We start from the raw sequence: 15,901 nt of genomic DNA, 5'->3' as shown, positions 1-15,901 counted from the left end.
ACACCAAAATAATTTCTCTCAGAAATAAATCAATACAATAATATTTCAACACCAAAATAATTTCTCTCAGAAATAAATCAATACAATCAGTGGCGAACCCAGAATTTTTATGTCTGCACACATAGGGTAGGGGTTCGGGAGCAGCACCCCCGAAGATTTTTTTAAAAGAAAATTTTAAATGTATTAAAAAAAATATAAACAATAAAATAAAAGAAAATTTTAACTTAACATAAAAAAAATAATCAAGAGTCAACTAAGCTTTTACAATAGGGATTGAGTTTGGGCCTATGTTTACTTTTTTCTTTTCAATCTTACTAAATCTTTTTTTTTTTACTTGACCTAAATCATCCACCCCTTTGAAAAAAAAATTTCTCAAACTTTTGTATCTGCAAGTGCAGACAAAGGCAGCAACGTGCGTCCGCCATTGAATACAATAATTAGTTACTTGATGCTAGCTTTATTTTACATGAATGTAAAATAGTAGACTCGTGTGAAAATACAAAGTTATTATCTGTTACCTTGTTCTTTAGTTTCATCAAGACTAGATAATTTTCAGTTCTACCATAATTACGCTCATAACCCTTTCCAACAGAGTCTGCAACATATTTAATGTTAAATAAAAAGTTGTTAATTTCTTTGGTTATTGTTGTTACTTGGAAGAAAATTTCATCTACTCCATGCTGCTTAGTTTTGGGACATTAAAATTTTGTCACAATGAAGAAAATTATCACTGCTAATACAAATTAAAGAATAATTGTGCTTTTGGACATATTTGAAAATACATTAAATGATTTTTTACTTTAGCTTCTAGCATGTTTTATTCACTAACATGCTCTCGTTTAGTAGTTACGTGGAAGACATATACAAGAAGAAAACAAGAAAAACAGAGAAGCGATGGAAAGCAAATTAAATGATTGAAAAGTACAACGAAAAGAGTGAAAAAATACGTTTATACCACAATTCAGGCAGAGGCTTTCGAGGTGGTAAAGAGGAGTGTCAGCGAGGAGAAAAAAACAAATATTGCCCGTTGTTTTCACTTTAAATGGTAGATACATTAAAAGTATCAAGGAGAGAGAAACAAAAAGAAATTGAAAAAAGGAAAAATTGTACATTTCATATTTCAGTTACATGGAGGATATATACAAGAACAAAACAAAAAAAGGGGGGGAAATGGAAAACCATTTAAATAATTGAAAGTACAAGTATTGAATGAAAAGATTGAGAAAATGCATTTAAATCACAACGCCATCAAAGAATTTCGAGGTTGTAAAGAGAAGAGAAAAACAAACATTGCGCTTCATTTTCTCGTTAAACTGTAGATACAAGGAAGATAGAGAAAAAAAATAAATTAAAAATTTGAAGCATTATACATTGAAGATTTGAGATAAAAACAAAAACCGAAAAGGAGAAAGAAGCGTAAAGCCAATTAAATAATTAAATAATACTAGCCATTAAGGACAATAGTAAAAAATGTGTTTTGACCGCAATTCATGCTAAGGCTTTCGAGGTGTAACAAGCCGTGTTTTAAAACCCGCTCGATGTCCCGGGTTGACCCAGGTCAACCCTAATTCCTTTTCTTTGAGGATTGAGGTCACAAGTTAGACTTTATATGCATATCGACCCCTTCGACTCCCAAAATTCGGCCGGGTTTCAGTGACTCCCGGGTCAGAGGGGGTCATTGCATTTTTTTTTAAAATTTTTTTCATAAAACAATATTGTTTTATTAAATAAATAAATAAAAATGTTTGCAAACCTAAATCTAATTGTTCTCTTCTCTCCTAGTTACTTAAATGTTTTCAATCTTCACCTCACTGCTGTGAATCTTCTAGAAAAGGTAAGAATTTTACCCCTTCAAATGAAATCCTTACGGTTGTCGATGGAAAACAAAAATTCATTCTTACTTCCTTTAAATTTTCCTTTGTGACCTTCTCAAAAGAGTTGACAGAACCGGGTCAGTGTAGTGACCCCATTGGAATATGAGTTTTGTACTTTGGTATCTTGATACTTTAATTAGGTTGTATAATATTGACTTGTGGTTGTAATTGGTAAATTATGTTAAGTATATTTTGAATCTTTGATGATTGGTGATTTGTTTTTTAATATTTTCATATAGGATATATCTATTTATATTTTTTTAATATATAAAACCGGGTCAGCGTAGTGACCCCTGACTCCTCGGTTGAATCCGTGATTCCGTGACCCCTGACCTCAGCCGGGTCGATGGCCGGGCCAAATTTGTAAACACTGGTAAATACATTGAAAGTCTCAAATCTCGAGGAAAGAGAAACAAAAGAAATTGAAAAGATGAAACACTGTGCATTGGATATTTCAGTTACGTGGAGGACATATACAAGAACAAAACAAGAATAAAAAAGGGAAATGGAAAACCATTTAAATAATTGAAATTACAAGTATTAAATGAAAAGAATGAGAAAATGCATTTAAATCACAACGCAAACAAAGAGTTTCAAGATTGTAAAGAGAAGAAAAACAAACGTGCTTTATTTTCTCATTAAACGGTAGATACAAGGAAGATAGGGGAAAAAACAAAATAAAAATAAAAATTTTAAGCATTATACATTGAAGATTGGAGATAAAAAACAAAAGCAAAAAGAAGCAGAAAACCAATTAAATAATTAAATAATACTAGCCATTAAGGAAAATAGTGAAAAATGCGTTTTGACTGTAATTCATGCTGAGGCTTTTGAGGTGGTAAAGAGGAGATCACCAAGGAGAAAAAAATAAACAATGCCCCTTGTTTTCACTTTAAATAGTAGATACAATAAAGATCTCGAGGAAAGAGAAACAAAAGAAGTTAAGATATTGTAGCGTTGTACGTTGAATATTTTAGCTACATGGAGGATATATATAAGAACAAAACAAGTAAAAGAGGGAAGAAATAGGAAACCAGTTAAATAATTGAAGAATAAAAGTATCAAAGGAAAAAGTAAGAAAATATGTTTCAACCACAACGGCAGCAAAGACTTTTGAGGTTGTATAGAGGAGAAGAAGACAAACATTGCACTTCATTTTCTCTTTAAACGGTAGATACAATAAAGACAGTGGGAAAGGAAACAAAAAGAAATTAAAAGCAGAAGCATTGTACATTGATGCTTTAAATTACGAGGAAGAGATAAGAACAAAAACAAAAAAGGAGAAAGAAGCAAAAAGCCAATTAAATAAGTGAATAATACTAGTAAAGGAGGAAAATATTAAAAAAAATACATTTTGACTGTAATTCATGCTGAGGCTTTCAAGGTGGTAAAGAGGAGCGTCACCAAGGAGAAAAAAAACAAACAATGGCCCTTTCTTTCAATTTAAATGGTAGATATAATAAAGGTGTCTCGAGGAAAGAGAAACAAAAAGAAATTAAGAAATTGAAGTGTTGTACATTGAATATTTCACTTGCAAGGAGGAGGATATAACAAGAACCAAACAAGAAAAAAGGGGAGGAAATTGAAAGTCAGTTAAATAATTAAAAAATACAAGTAATGTAGGAAAAGAGTGAGAAAATAGGGGAGAGTTATATTTACAAACTTTTACAAACTACACTATGTTATCCCGGGAGTACATAGTGTAATTTGATAAAATTTATAAAAAAAAATTTGTAAAGAGATACTTTCTCGAGAAAATATGTTTAAACCAAAACTCAAGTAGAGACTTTCAAAACTGTAAAGAGGACTGTCACACAGGAGAAAAAACAAACAAACAATGCACATTGTTTTCTCTTTTAACAATATATACAATATAAGTAGAGGAAATGCAAAACAAAAAAAAAATTAAAAAAGTTGAAGCATTAAACATTGAAGATTTCAATTATAAGAACATCATATATACAAAAAAGAGAGAGGAAGAAATTGAAAGCTAATCAAATAATTGAAAAATACATTTAATATAATACATGTTCTAAAATTCTTATTATAATTTTCTTGAAATAATTATTAGTAAAACAAACTCAAAAAGAAAAAAATAGATAGATAATGATTTAAAAATTATTTCATATTCAACTTTTTTCTTTTTTAGTAAGTGCCCTATATAAAATTTTATTAACGGTTAGTTATATTAATTTCAATATATTTCAAATATTTATTATAAAAATTAGTAAGTGTTAGGTGTCAAACCCCCTATGTTATTAGGCCAAAAGTATGATAAATAACATTAAAAATGGTCAAATGCATAGTGTATATTATCAAATGAAAAAAACTTGGGGTTTTCGTGATTGAGCATGATTCAGATTTAAAAATATATTGGTTTCAGGTTTAAAATGCTAAATTAGAGCAACAATGGATTGAAGAAGCCAAAGAAAGACAAAAACACAAGCCAAGACTCGGGAAAAATGAATATTTCTCATGTTACAGCTCGCTAGCTTGCTCGCTTTAGCGAGCAAGCCCTAAATACGTATTAATTGCAGCCTTCTCCTTGCTAGCGAGCAATCGTACATCCTCGTTGGTTTGCTCGCTTCAGCAAGCACATCATTTTGAAGGCCCATGAGTCTTCTATTATAAAATATATAAGTTAGGGTTTTCTAATCACTTTTGCACGACTTGGGATGACTTTGGAGGCAGAAGAGCAGTACTCTTGGAGGAGAAGGAAGAATAATGTTCTATTCTTCACCGTGGAGATTGCCAATTTAGTTTTTCTTATGAATTCCTATAGTTTTTCATACTCTGTTTTAGTTTCTATGACTATGTTAGGCTAGTTTCTTTTTTGTAGTTACGGTTAGATGGAATTTTTTGATTCTTGATGTTATTTACTCTTTCCTTGTAATTTGATATTCAATCTTTATGTTATGTAATTAATCTAATTTCCATTCCTAGTTTTATTTATAAACTTATCACTCATAGTTGAACACATGAATCTTGCATGACAACAGGGATGTTGGTGTAGGATTCTGACTTGATTAATTGCAAGATTTTGCTTGATCTAGGGATAGACTTGTGGAATCTATAACTCTTTCGATTCTTCGTTCTTAATGCTTTCCCTAGGCAGGATCACTAAGGGATTAGGATTATTAATAGGCTAAAGAATTAAAATACTAAAGGATTAAGTTTTAATTAATCTTGAAGAATTGTCAATAACATGATATTGAATGTTAATTGCGGGAAATGGTAGATTCATTAGGATGAAATTGGAAAAATCGACATTCTAACTACGTTTTAGGGCTTACTGGAAAATGGCAGTTTCAGTCGTAATCTCATACTTACTGGAAAGTGAGAATGTGAAAATTGAGGTTAGAAATGGAGCATCCAAATCAAAATCTTAGAATTTTAGGGCTTAGCTTTATAGATTTTGATTGCAATAGAGAGAATGCTAGTGACTAAAGTGACAAATTGAAAATTTGAAGATAACACATAACTTGTTGTATATGAAGATAATCAAACGAATGACGAAGAAACGAAGGATGGAGCTAAAACTTACAAAGTTCATAGACTCAACACTTAGGAAGACGAAGAAGCAACGAGTAAGAACTGAGCTTAGGATTTTCCTGTGGAGGCATTTTTTTTTTACTATAGAAAGAAATAAATAATTTGGGGTATGTAATTAAACAATATAGAAAATTTTGCATTTTTTATTTTTTTTATCGTAATTTCAATAGATGTGGCTAAATGAATGTACCAAAATGCCGCATTTTTCATAGTGTTTATTGAGTCAGTGCTTTGATGTAAATTATTTTACTAATTGTTGGTTACACTTTAATAAGCTTCAAATATTTATTATACAAATTAATAAACAATAACTATTTGAAAAACAATCAGGAATAATCATATGCAAAGAATCATAAATAACAAAATACATTTAATGATAAAATAAAACAGAATTCAGAGTAATTTAATGATATTTTTTGTTTTATTTATGCATTCAAGAAGTCTCAATGACCAAGCCTTATACTCCGTTTGATATAGACAGAGAGAGAGGTCATGATAATTTTATACCACTGATGTAAGTTATATTTTTATACAGAAATATCTCAACTCAAAATCTTAAGCTGTTAGGTGTGACTACATAAATAATTTTATATTCTTTAACAAAATCTAACAGTTCTAATTTATAAAATAAGTTGTTAAATTTAAGCTATTCTAAGTCACTAGGCTTGGTCTAGTGGTAAGGAGTTTGGGTAGGTCATATTAGGTTATGTGTTCAATTCTCACTTTATCCATATATATATATATATATATATATATATATATATATATATATATATATATATATATATAGGTCATAGTAGGTTTTTGATAGAATTTGTTTTACGTCGAACATTTCAGATGGAGTCGAGTTTCCGTCGAAAAGTCCAAAAATATAAAAAAAAATTCTTTTATTTTTTGAAAGGTTTCGACGAAATTTATTTTCCGTCGAAAAGTCCACAAATATTTTTTCTTTTTCATTTAATTTTTTTCAAAGATTTTCGACCGAATCTCAATTCCATCGAAAAGTCCACATACACAATTTTTTTTCTTTTATTTTTTCAAAGATTTCCGACGAAATTCAGTTTCCATCGTAAAGTCCACAAATATAATTTCTTTTACATTTGCTTTTTTGCAATGGTTTTCGACGAAATTCATTTTTTGTTGAAATTTTTTTACGGAATCTCAATTCCGTCGAAAAGTCCACAAATATAATTTCTTTTACATTTATTTTTTTGCAAGGATTTTCAAAGAGATTCATTTTTTGTCGAAGTTTTCGACGGAATCTCAATTCCGTCGAAAAGTCCACAAACATAATTTCTTTTACATTTGGTTTTTTGCAAAGTTTCTGACGGAATTTTTTTTCGTGGAAAATTTTCAACAGATCTGATTTCTGTCAAAAAGTTTTTGACATAATTAATTTTTTGTCAAATTTTTTTGACCGAATCCATTTTCCATCAAAAAATTTGACGAAAAATGGATTCTGTTGAAAATTTTGTCGCTAATTTCGACGGAATTTTTTTCGTCAAAAAATTTATTCGTTGATAATGAGGACTTTTTGGTCAAGTTCATATTGATAAACCTTCATTAAATTAGTGGGAAACCTTAATTATAATTATCTAGAAATTGAATAAATTGATTTATTCTTTTTCAAGATTTAATATATGTGAGTTAGTATGTGTTTTGAAAAATATTTAAATCATAGTTATAGTCTTATAGCTATAAATATTACTTTTTAGTCTTAAACAGGATCTTATAACCAGTGTTCTTATAACACTAATTAATTTTAACAAAAAATAATCAATAATTAATGAGTATTTAATATTGTTTAATAAATATTTTTATCTATTTAAAGAAAATAATAATACATTAATTTGAATATATTAAATATTTTATTTTTCATTAATTATTTTCTATTTTTTTAATAAATTCATTAATGCACATGAAGAACCATGTCCATCGTATATATACCAATCAAAACCAGACTCTAATAAGGAATCGAAATTCAAATAAATAGTCAACAGAGTCACTAAATGTAACTTTCGAAAGCTTATTCAAATAATAAGTGTTGGCATTAACAAGTATTAAAAAAAGAGCCTCACAAAAAATCATACAACTCTTTGTCTTTGAGTTGGCTTTTCTACCGTAGGTCCACACTAACTCATTTTATTAATTAATTAATTTTTTTTATTTTGAGATATTCCAATCAATTCATCGCTTCACGACTAGTCCGATACGAGGTGGGTCCCAGGATTAAGGCACCCTTCAAAAAAAATGGTAAATCGAACACATGTTCTAATCCCCAACTGCTAAGTTATTTGACGCCAATTGAGCTACCATCATTTGATTTAATTTATTTTTTTTCGTTATTACATTCATTCTCATATTTTAGGCTAAGCATAGGATATATTTTGTGTTCTCCATACGCTCTTCGACAATTTGACCACATTTATTATACATCTTTTAGTGAGTTATATAAAAATGGTTTTTATCACTTTGGCGTCATCATTCCATGCTCCCTTGTCAATTTGTTTTCTTTCCCTTTCACTACTATTCATTAGTAAAATGGCTCCAATTACCATCGATGAGCTTCATCTATTTCACCAAATTGACCGTGAAGTCTTCTGTTTCTTAGTATTCAAATTACATCGTGACCTGACCCAATCCCTTTTGGTCATGGCCTTGTGGCTTTGGCTTGAAAACATTGGAAACTCTAATGTTGTCCGTAAAATCATGGGTCTACCTAATGCTCTTGTCAATGCTTTGGTTGACGAAGCTGTAGTTTGCTTAAAGTGCTTGGAGATAGATAATCCTCTCATCCCAAATGGTGGAGGCTTACCCTTAACCCAAAAGCTAACACAAAAGGATATCTCTCTTCGAATCTTCAATAAGAAAAGGTATACCACAATAGCAGGTATCAAAAGTGTTCTACAAAATATTTGTGCTCGAGTTTTCAATGATGTTGTGGAGATTGTTTTGAAAAGTTCAAAAATCAGTCAAGCTAGCACATCATACATGCCTTTGGTTGTACCTGGTTTTCCGCACCCATTGTTTGGTGCTTTTGATGTACCACCAAAGACAATGAACCTGGATTTGTCTGATAATACGATATGGGATGGAAAGCAACCCTATAATGATGTAACTGATGATGATAGATCTATGTTTCTAACATTTTCTAGGGGCTTTCCTGTATCAGAACAGGAGGTGAGAGTATTGTTTACAAGGATATATGGGGATTGCATCTTAAGTTTAACTATGGGAACTGTTGACGAGAATGACCAACACTTGTTTGCAATAATGATTTTGCAAATGGTAGAAACAGTGGATCAGATTCTAAATGGGAAACGCGTTGCAAAGCTTTATATCAATGGGAAACATATTTGGGCTCGCAAGTATGAGCGTCGCGACTGAATTACTTATCATATAGAGAAAGCCAAATACGTACGCTAGAATGCCAAAAAGTGTAAACAACTACATATAATCCTTAGCTTGATTATCTCTAATTCTCTAATGAATTGCATCTTTGTTTATTTGAGTGGAATCCCAACCAATTGTTAATGATTTTCTATGATCAATCTTCTTGTTTTGTGTTTCTTTAATTTTAAAATATTAAATATTTAACTTTTGATTAACTATTCTCTATTCAAATTTCGAAAATTCATTAATTCGTATCTATTAATTGAATTATGTTCATTGGATACCAAACTTTGAATAAGGATTGAATATTTAAATATGTAATGAAAGGAGTCATTAAAAGTAACTCCCAACTTATTAAACTAGTATTTGTTGGTATTATCAAGTATAAAAAAACTTTAATATTTCTGCAGTAAATGCAGTAAGTTATATATATACTCCCAAACGACGTAGTTTTGGATTTAAAGATTAAAAAATTATAATGATAAAGAATATTATAACCTTGAAATAAATAATAATTACACAAATATCTTGATTTTCGTCCCAAAACGATGTCATTTTGGATTCAATGCAGATAACTTATCTGTATTCATCACAGAAAAACGAACCCATAAAAAAGACTTGCACAGATGTGAAATATGGAAGAAAGGAAAACGAAATGTAGAAAGAAAATCAAAAGAAGAATAAGATAAGAACAAGTATGAGTTCTTGAAAGTAAAGAACTATTATTATATTCTAAGTTCACCAAGTACCAATTTTTCATCTAAGATATGTCCTTATATAGGACTCTAAATATAATTACGGGAATAATTATAATTCAACACACCATTAGTGTGATGGTTGTAGAATACATCAAAGGTCATGAAAAACAAAGAGTCACATGTTATGAACCATGTAAAAGGTCATCCATATTGTACCCCAAAAAAAAAGGTCATCTATAATATTTTACAGCACTCCCTATTGCATGTATTCTACAATTCAACACATCATTAGTGTGATAGTTATATAATACATCACAGGTCATAAAAAATAAAGAGTAGTATATTATGAATTATGTGAAAGATCATCCATAATCCATGTAAAAGATGCATAATATTTTACAATACTCCCCCTTGGATGTATTCTACAATTTGACATACTATTAGTGTGATGATCATAGAATACATCAAAGGTCATGAAAAATAAAGAGTCACGTGTTATGAACCATGTGAAATGTCATCCATAATATTTTAACAAAAATGAATTTTTCACCGGTGATATGTTTTAACAGAGAATTTTATCTACATATCAATAAAAATGAATTTTTCTATTGACATCTAATCATGTTATATATCCAAATTTGTATTCAAACATATTGTATACAATGTACCTTAGTAATTTTGTGGATAAAAATAAATAAAAAGTTTTTTGTAACGTAGTAGTTGAAGAAAATCCATGGTTTTACTTTCAAATATATAGCATACTAAGAGCAGTTATTCAATACTGATATTAAGATCACTTTTCCATCATTACTTTTAGTTTTCCACTAGAGTTGTTGTATTCTATTATGACTCCTGATGAGAAAATCTTTACTTGATGACACCCTTTAATAATGAATTTTGTAAATGTAGTAACTAAATTTTCATTTATATTAAAATTTTGTTTATATTTTCACTTGTATATTTGTGTACAATATTATTTTATTAAAAAAATTAAATTATAAAAAATTTATAATTTGTATAAAATATGTTAAGAAAGTGTTAAATTTTTATTTGTTAAAATAATTTTTAATGTATTGAATATGATAAAAATAATTATGTAATTATAATTTTGGATGGCACGCGGGTTGGCCCTAACCAATAGGATTTTTGTCTTATACGGGCCTTTATTATTGTGATTCATTTGGCCCCAACTCATACACACTAGGGCTTAATGGGATGGGCTAACCATTTTGACAACTCTAATTCGAACCCAATATATTCATCTAGTTGTAATTATATATATATATATATATATATATATATATATATATATATATATATATGGTCAGGATTATTTTACACCAGTGTAAGTTACACTCTCAATCTTGTCCGTTGATCCCACTTATATACAAGGGCTCTATATTTTTAGTAATGTGAGCTATTGGATACAAGTGGATCAAAGTTCAAGATTGAGTGTAAGACTTCTAACTCTTACACCAGTGTAAGAATATCCTGCCCCTATATATATATATATATATTGGTAAATGGTATCCACTAGGATTAGCCTAGTGGTGTAGTGTGTGTGTAGTGTTTAATGGGTGTGTAGTGTTGCAAGTTCGATTCCCATGTATTCAAAAAATATATATTGGTGAATGGTTGTAATTACATTCTTAACTTTGCTTCTATTCCTTTTTGGGTAATATAATTCTGCAAAGGGATATCTCTCTTCGAATCTGTTGTATGATGACTTTTTTTGGTGACTTCTTTCTACCAATGAGAGATATAATGATGAAATTAGTCTTCATTCATACCAGTCTCCTATCCCACCTATGAATCATGCTAGCAATAATTGAGGAATTAAAGTCAACAAAAATCTTCTTGTAATCCCTGATATACAAGATATAATTATAAGGGGATTCAAGCTAAGCCTTAGAATAATTCCAAATATATAAAAAAAATATAGCAATATTTTATGGTTCATTATTCAATATCATTCAGGTCCAATAATAATATCGATGGATATATTAAATACGGTCATAAGTATAGCTCTTTTGGAGAAAAAAATAAAATAAACAAGTAATGTACAATGTTTTGACTTTTTGACCTTAAGTGGTAGGCAGAGTTGAGTAAGAAGGAAAGGCAGAGAAATTTAAAAGTTGCAACATTTATGTTGAAGACGTTGGTTACCAAGATGAAATATAAAAGAATATTTATATGAGAAAGGATATTGTACGTCACTACCAGTTTGTTTCACCGTTAGATCGATTATGTGGATCCAACAGTTTTGATTTAACTTTCTAAAAATCTTATTTTTTTCTATGTTTAATATTTTATATTTATTTTCACTTTTGTATGGTTATGATTCCCCATATTTAATGCTTTCATATTAAGGGCTTTGTTCTTCTCCTTTCATGGGAGAAGAATTTTTTTTGCAGCTCACACAATTTTTTAATGGTCCCACCATATATTAACTTCAAAAAGTAAAATAAAAATTGTAAAAAAAAAATGTGTCATAGGCAGGAGAATAGCTTTCTGCAGTCGCTAGGGGTGGCAATATGGGTTGAGCCCGACGGGTCAACCCGTCAATCCGCCAAAAAGGGGTGGGTTGGGTTGAGGTTTTCAACCCACCAACCCACCTCAATCTGTCCCGCCTAGAAGTGGGTCAAAACGGGTTCAACCCGCCGCTGAGCGGGTTGACTCGCCAGGTTATAATTTTTTTATTTTTTATTTTACAATTAGGTAGTATTTCATTAGTCCTTAAATATTTGTGATATCCAATTTTTTTTTTATCTTAGTACTTCCTAGAAAAAATAAAGAATAACAATTTTATTTATGACAAATGTTATCTATATATAAATTTCTAAAGAACGATTGACAAATATTAGTATACATTTAAGATTGAGACTAAAAAAATATAGAGAAGTGTGAAATAAAATAAAATAATATTAGAAAAATTCATAAAATATAATTTCTTTTTGAATTTTAAATAATTTTTTTTAATTGGCGGGTTGGTGGGTTGACCCGCTAACCCCCCATAAAACGGGGTGGGTTCATTTTTCCAACCCATATTTTTTGGCGGGTTGATGTGCCTCTGACAGATGTAGTTTTCTAAGCTGAAATTGATAAGGATTAAGTCATAAAGGAGCAATTTATATACATATTTTCTTACTATATTGACTTTTCCATGTCAATGATACTTCTCACCTTTTTGTTGTGTTTATATAGGTAGAAGAAGTAAAAACTACAAAATTGTAAAAAGCTACTTGATGCAACTCCACACGGGTGATCCTCAGTACAAATTCCAGCAAGTTGGCGCAGACCGACGCCATATTGGCGCAAACCAGCGCCGGATTGGAAAGCATAGTACAATGGACAGAGACTTGGCGCAAGTTGGCGCCAACCCGCGCCGGCTTACGAGGTTTGGAAGACGTATTTTATAAAAGTCACAAAATTAGCGCAGAGTGGCGCCATAATGGCGCCAACTCGCGCCGTTTTCTGAGTTCCTCAGGTCCGTGTTTTGCATGCATCCAAAAACATGGCGCAAAGTGGCGCCACAATGGCGCCAACTTGCGCCGTTTTGCGAGAAAAAAATTCTGTGTTCATTAAGGGCAGTTTCGAAAAGACGAGATGGGGATATAAAAACGACCTTTGTTGACAGAAAGATGAGACTTTTCGTCGGCAGAAGGAAAGAAAAACAAGGATTGCAGAAGGAGGAGAGGAACGGAGGATTGTTCTTAGTCTTCTTCTTGTAATTACACTCCTTATCTTTATCTTATATAATTTTATGTCAGCCATGACCATGGTTGGCTAGTTTCTTTTTATTGTAGTTAGGGTCACAAACCCTTTGTGAACCTTTTTTTACGCTGGATTGATTATTTTCGCTCGTTTATTTTAATATATTTTATTTTTACCCTGTGCGTATTGATATTATTTCTATTAGACTTGATCAACCTAATAGGAGATAATAATTTGGGAATTAGGGCTCGCAATAGGAATATTGGGGTTTTTAATTCTGAAAGGGGGTAAGATAACAATTTATGTATGCTCTAGGGATAGACTTGTGTGAGTTGCAGTCGTTTGATTTATCGTAATTAATGCTTAATTTCATGCAGGGTTGCTAAGGGATTAGGATTCCAATTGAATTAAAGGGTTAAATTGCCAAGGGATTGGGATTTAACTAATTATTTTAGATGATAATTTGTCTGAGTTATTAAATTGAATGAACGTTGTCAATCAATCCAAAGTTTAAAGTGGGGATCATATGGTGCGTGTACCTTAGCTGCAATGCTTTTTCATATTTCACAAAATCAATTTCTGTTTTATTTCTTATAAACACAAAGTCAAAAATAAGTCTTTACTTTTAGTTCTTATTTTTACTCAAATCAACAATATTTGCTACACCTATTCGAACTCTTTCCATCTTAAACGGACAATGATTTGATATTCGGTTCCAATCCCTATGGAGACGATACTTTCTTATCACTGTATTACTTTTGCGATCGGTATACTTGCCGGTGAGCATCAAGTTTTTGGCGCCGTTGCCGGGGATTGACGTTTCTTATATCAATTAATTTTGATCTTTAAGATTGGATTTTATTTTTATATTTATTTTTGATTTTTGTGTGATATTTGAACAGTGCTACTAATCTCTTTTCTGAGCTGTATGCGAGGATAAATTCCAGAATTTCCACTTGATTTGTGGATTACAAAGACTGAAAAGAGAAACAGAAAACTTGCTCAGAAGAAGCTTGCATTCAACGAGTTAGAGATTCTGTCTGAAGAAGCACAAACCATGACAGGAAACAATGATGCAGATAATCCATTCATGGATACTATTCGGACTCCCTCGTTCAACAGGCCCAACTCGAGCATTGTTCAGCCTAATGTTGCCAACAACAACTGGGAGCTCAAATCTTTCCATATTCAATTGGTGGAGAGAGCTCAGTTTGGAGGAGAGGAAAGTGAAGACCCTCACAGGTTTATTGACAGATTCTTGATGATCAGTGACTCAACCAAACACCCTCAGGTGTCTATTGATGCAATCCGGTCGAGGTTATTCCCTTTTGCTGTTAAGGGAAAGGCTCTTAATTGGTTGGAGAGGCAACCTGCAAGAATCATTCCTACATGGGATGATCTGTCACAAAAGTTCTTTGCTGAGTTCTTCTCAATGGAGAGGTACAATCAAATGGTGAATGATATCACCAATTTCACTCAATCAAAGGGTGAAACTATGTGTGCAGCATGGAACCGATTCATGGATTTAATGAGGAGGTGCCCTCATTATAACTTGACAGCTGGTAATCAAGTGAGAATTTTCTTCTATGGTTGTAAGCCTGAAGTGCGGATGGTGTTGAATGGTGCAGCAGGTGGCAGTATTAAATCCTTGAGAGCAAATGAGACTTTTGAGCTGATTGAAAGAATGGCTGCAAATGAGAATGAAGGTTTGTCATCCAAGCCTAAGAGAGGTATCCTTCAGCTGGAAGGTAATGATGTGGTGCTAGCTGAAAACAAATTATTATCTCAGCAAATAGCAAACTTGACTTCAAGGCTTGACAAGATGCAACTTTCTAGTGTTCAGACTAAAGCTGTTGCGGTGGTATGTGAATATTGTAAGGACAATCATGAGTCTAATGAATGTCCTTCTTTGTTGGCTTCTGATCCTCCTCAACAGGTGCATGTGAATGGCATTTGGTATGATCAGAGACCTCAGCAGCAAAATGTTCAACGAGGTCAGAATTTTTCTGCTGGAGGTAGTAATTATCAACGGAGGATTCAAGGCACTGGTCTTGATTTCACATCAAATAACTATCTGCATCCTCCACCAATCCAAACCAAGGAACCTTCTGATTTGGAGAGGTTAGTTGGACAAATGGCTCAACACTCTAGTGCTTTTATGGAGGAAACCAGAGCGAATACGAAGAACACAAATGCTTCTATCAGAAATTTGGAGAATCAAATTGGCCAACTGGCTAAACAATTTGCTGAGACAACTCCAGGTACCTTCCCTAGCAATACAGTTACTAATCCCAAGGAGGATTGTATGGCTATCACAACTAGAAGTGGTAAAGTGGTAGTTGCTCCAGAAAAGCCAAACACAAATGTGGAAGCTGATGAGAAGATTAAGGAGGTTAAGGAGCCAGAAAAAGAAGTGGTAATTCCTTCTGATGTTGAGAAACCTGTTCAGAAAGGCGAAGAAGAAGAGACACCTATTGTTGCTGAAAAGAAGAAATTTGAGTTGAATCCTGAATATGTGAGAGCCATGGCACCTTATCCAGAAAGATTCAAGAAAGATGCTCAGAAGCAGCAATATGCAAGATTTCTTGATATCTTCAAGAAGTTGCATGTAAATATACCTTTTGCTGAAGCTTTGCCTAATATGCCCAATTATGCCAAGTTTATGAAGGA

At 31.7% G+C, this 15,901-nt stretch overlaps 1 protein-coding gene and 1 non-coding gene across 2 annotated transcripts; one reads left to right on the top strand and one right to left on the bottom strand.

The window, feature by feature from the left end:
• The first annotated feature begins 7,967 nt into the window (after window positions 1-7,967).
• Window positions 7,968-8,813, top strand: LOC133296586 (uncharacterized). The gene has a single exon (XM_061495601.1). It carries the CDS (start codon window positions 7,968-7,970, stop codon window positions 8,811-8,813), a length of 846 nt encoding a protein of 281 aa, XP_061351585.1.
• A 5,866-nt stretch (window positions 8,814-14,679) lies between these two features.
• LOC133296609 (small nucleolar RNA R71) lies at window positions 14,680-14,785 on the bottom strand. Its single transcript, XR_009749531.1, has one exon. It is a non-coding gene; the product is annotated as a small nucleolar RNA R71 (small nucleolar RNA).
• Window positions 14,786-15,901: the final 1,116 nt, after the last annotated feature.

Source organism: Gastrolobium bilobum, unplaced genomic scaffold (genome assembly GCF_033153095.1).
Source record: "Gastrolobium bilobum isolate Gb01-03AN ecotype WA unplaced genomic scaffold, APGP_CSIRO_Gbil_v1 utg31428, whole genome shotgun sequence".
Lineage (NCBI taxonomy): Eukaryota > Viridiplantae > Streptophyta > Magnoliopsida > Fabales > Fabaceae > Gastrolobium > Gastrolobium bilobum.
Note: the sequence above shows the minus strand (reverse complement) of the source record. Positions and strands in the feature narration are given on the sequence as shown.

Excerpts from the sequence above, each read along its gene's own strand:
- LOC133296586 (XM_061495601.1), top strand. The coding sequence starts at position 7,968 with ATGGCTCCAATTACCATCGATGAGCTTCATCTATTTCACCAAATTGAC.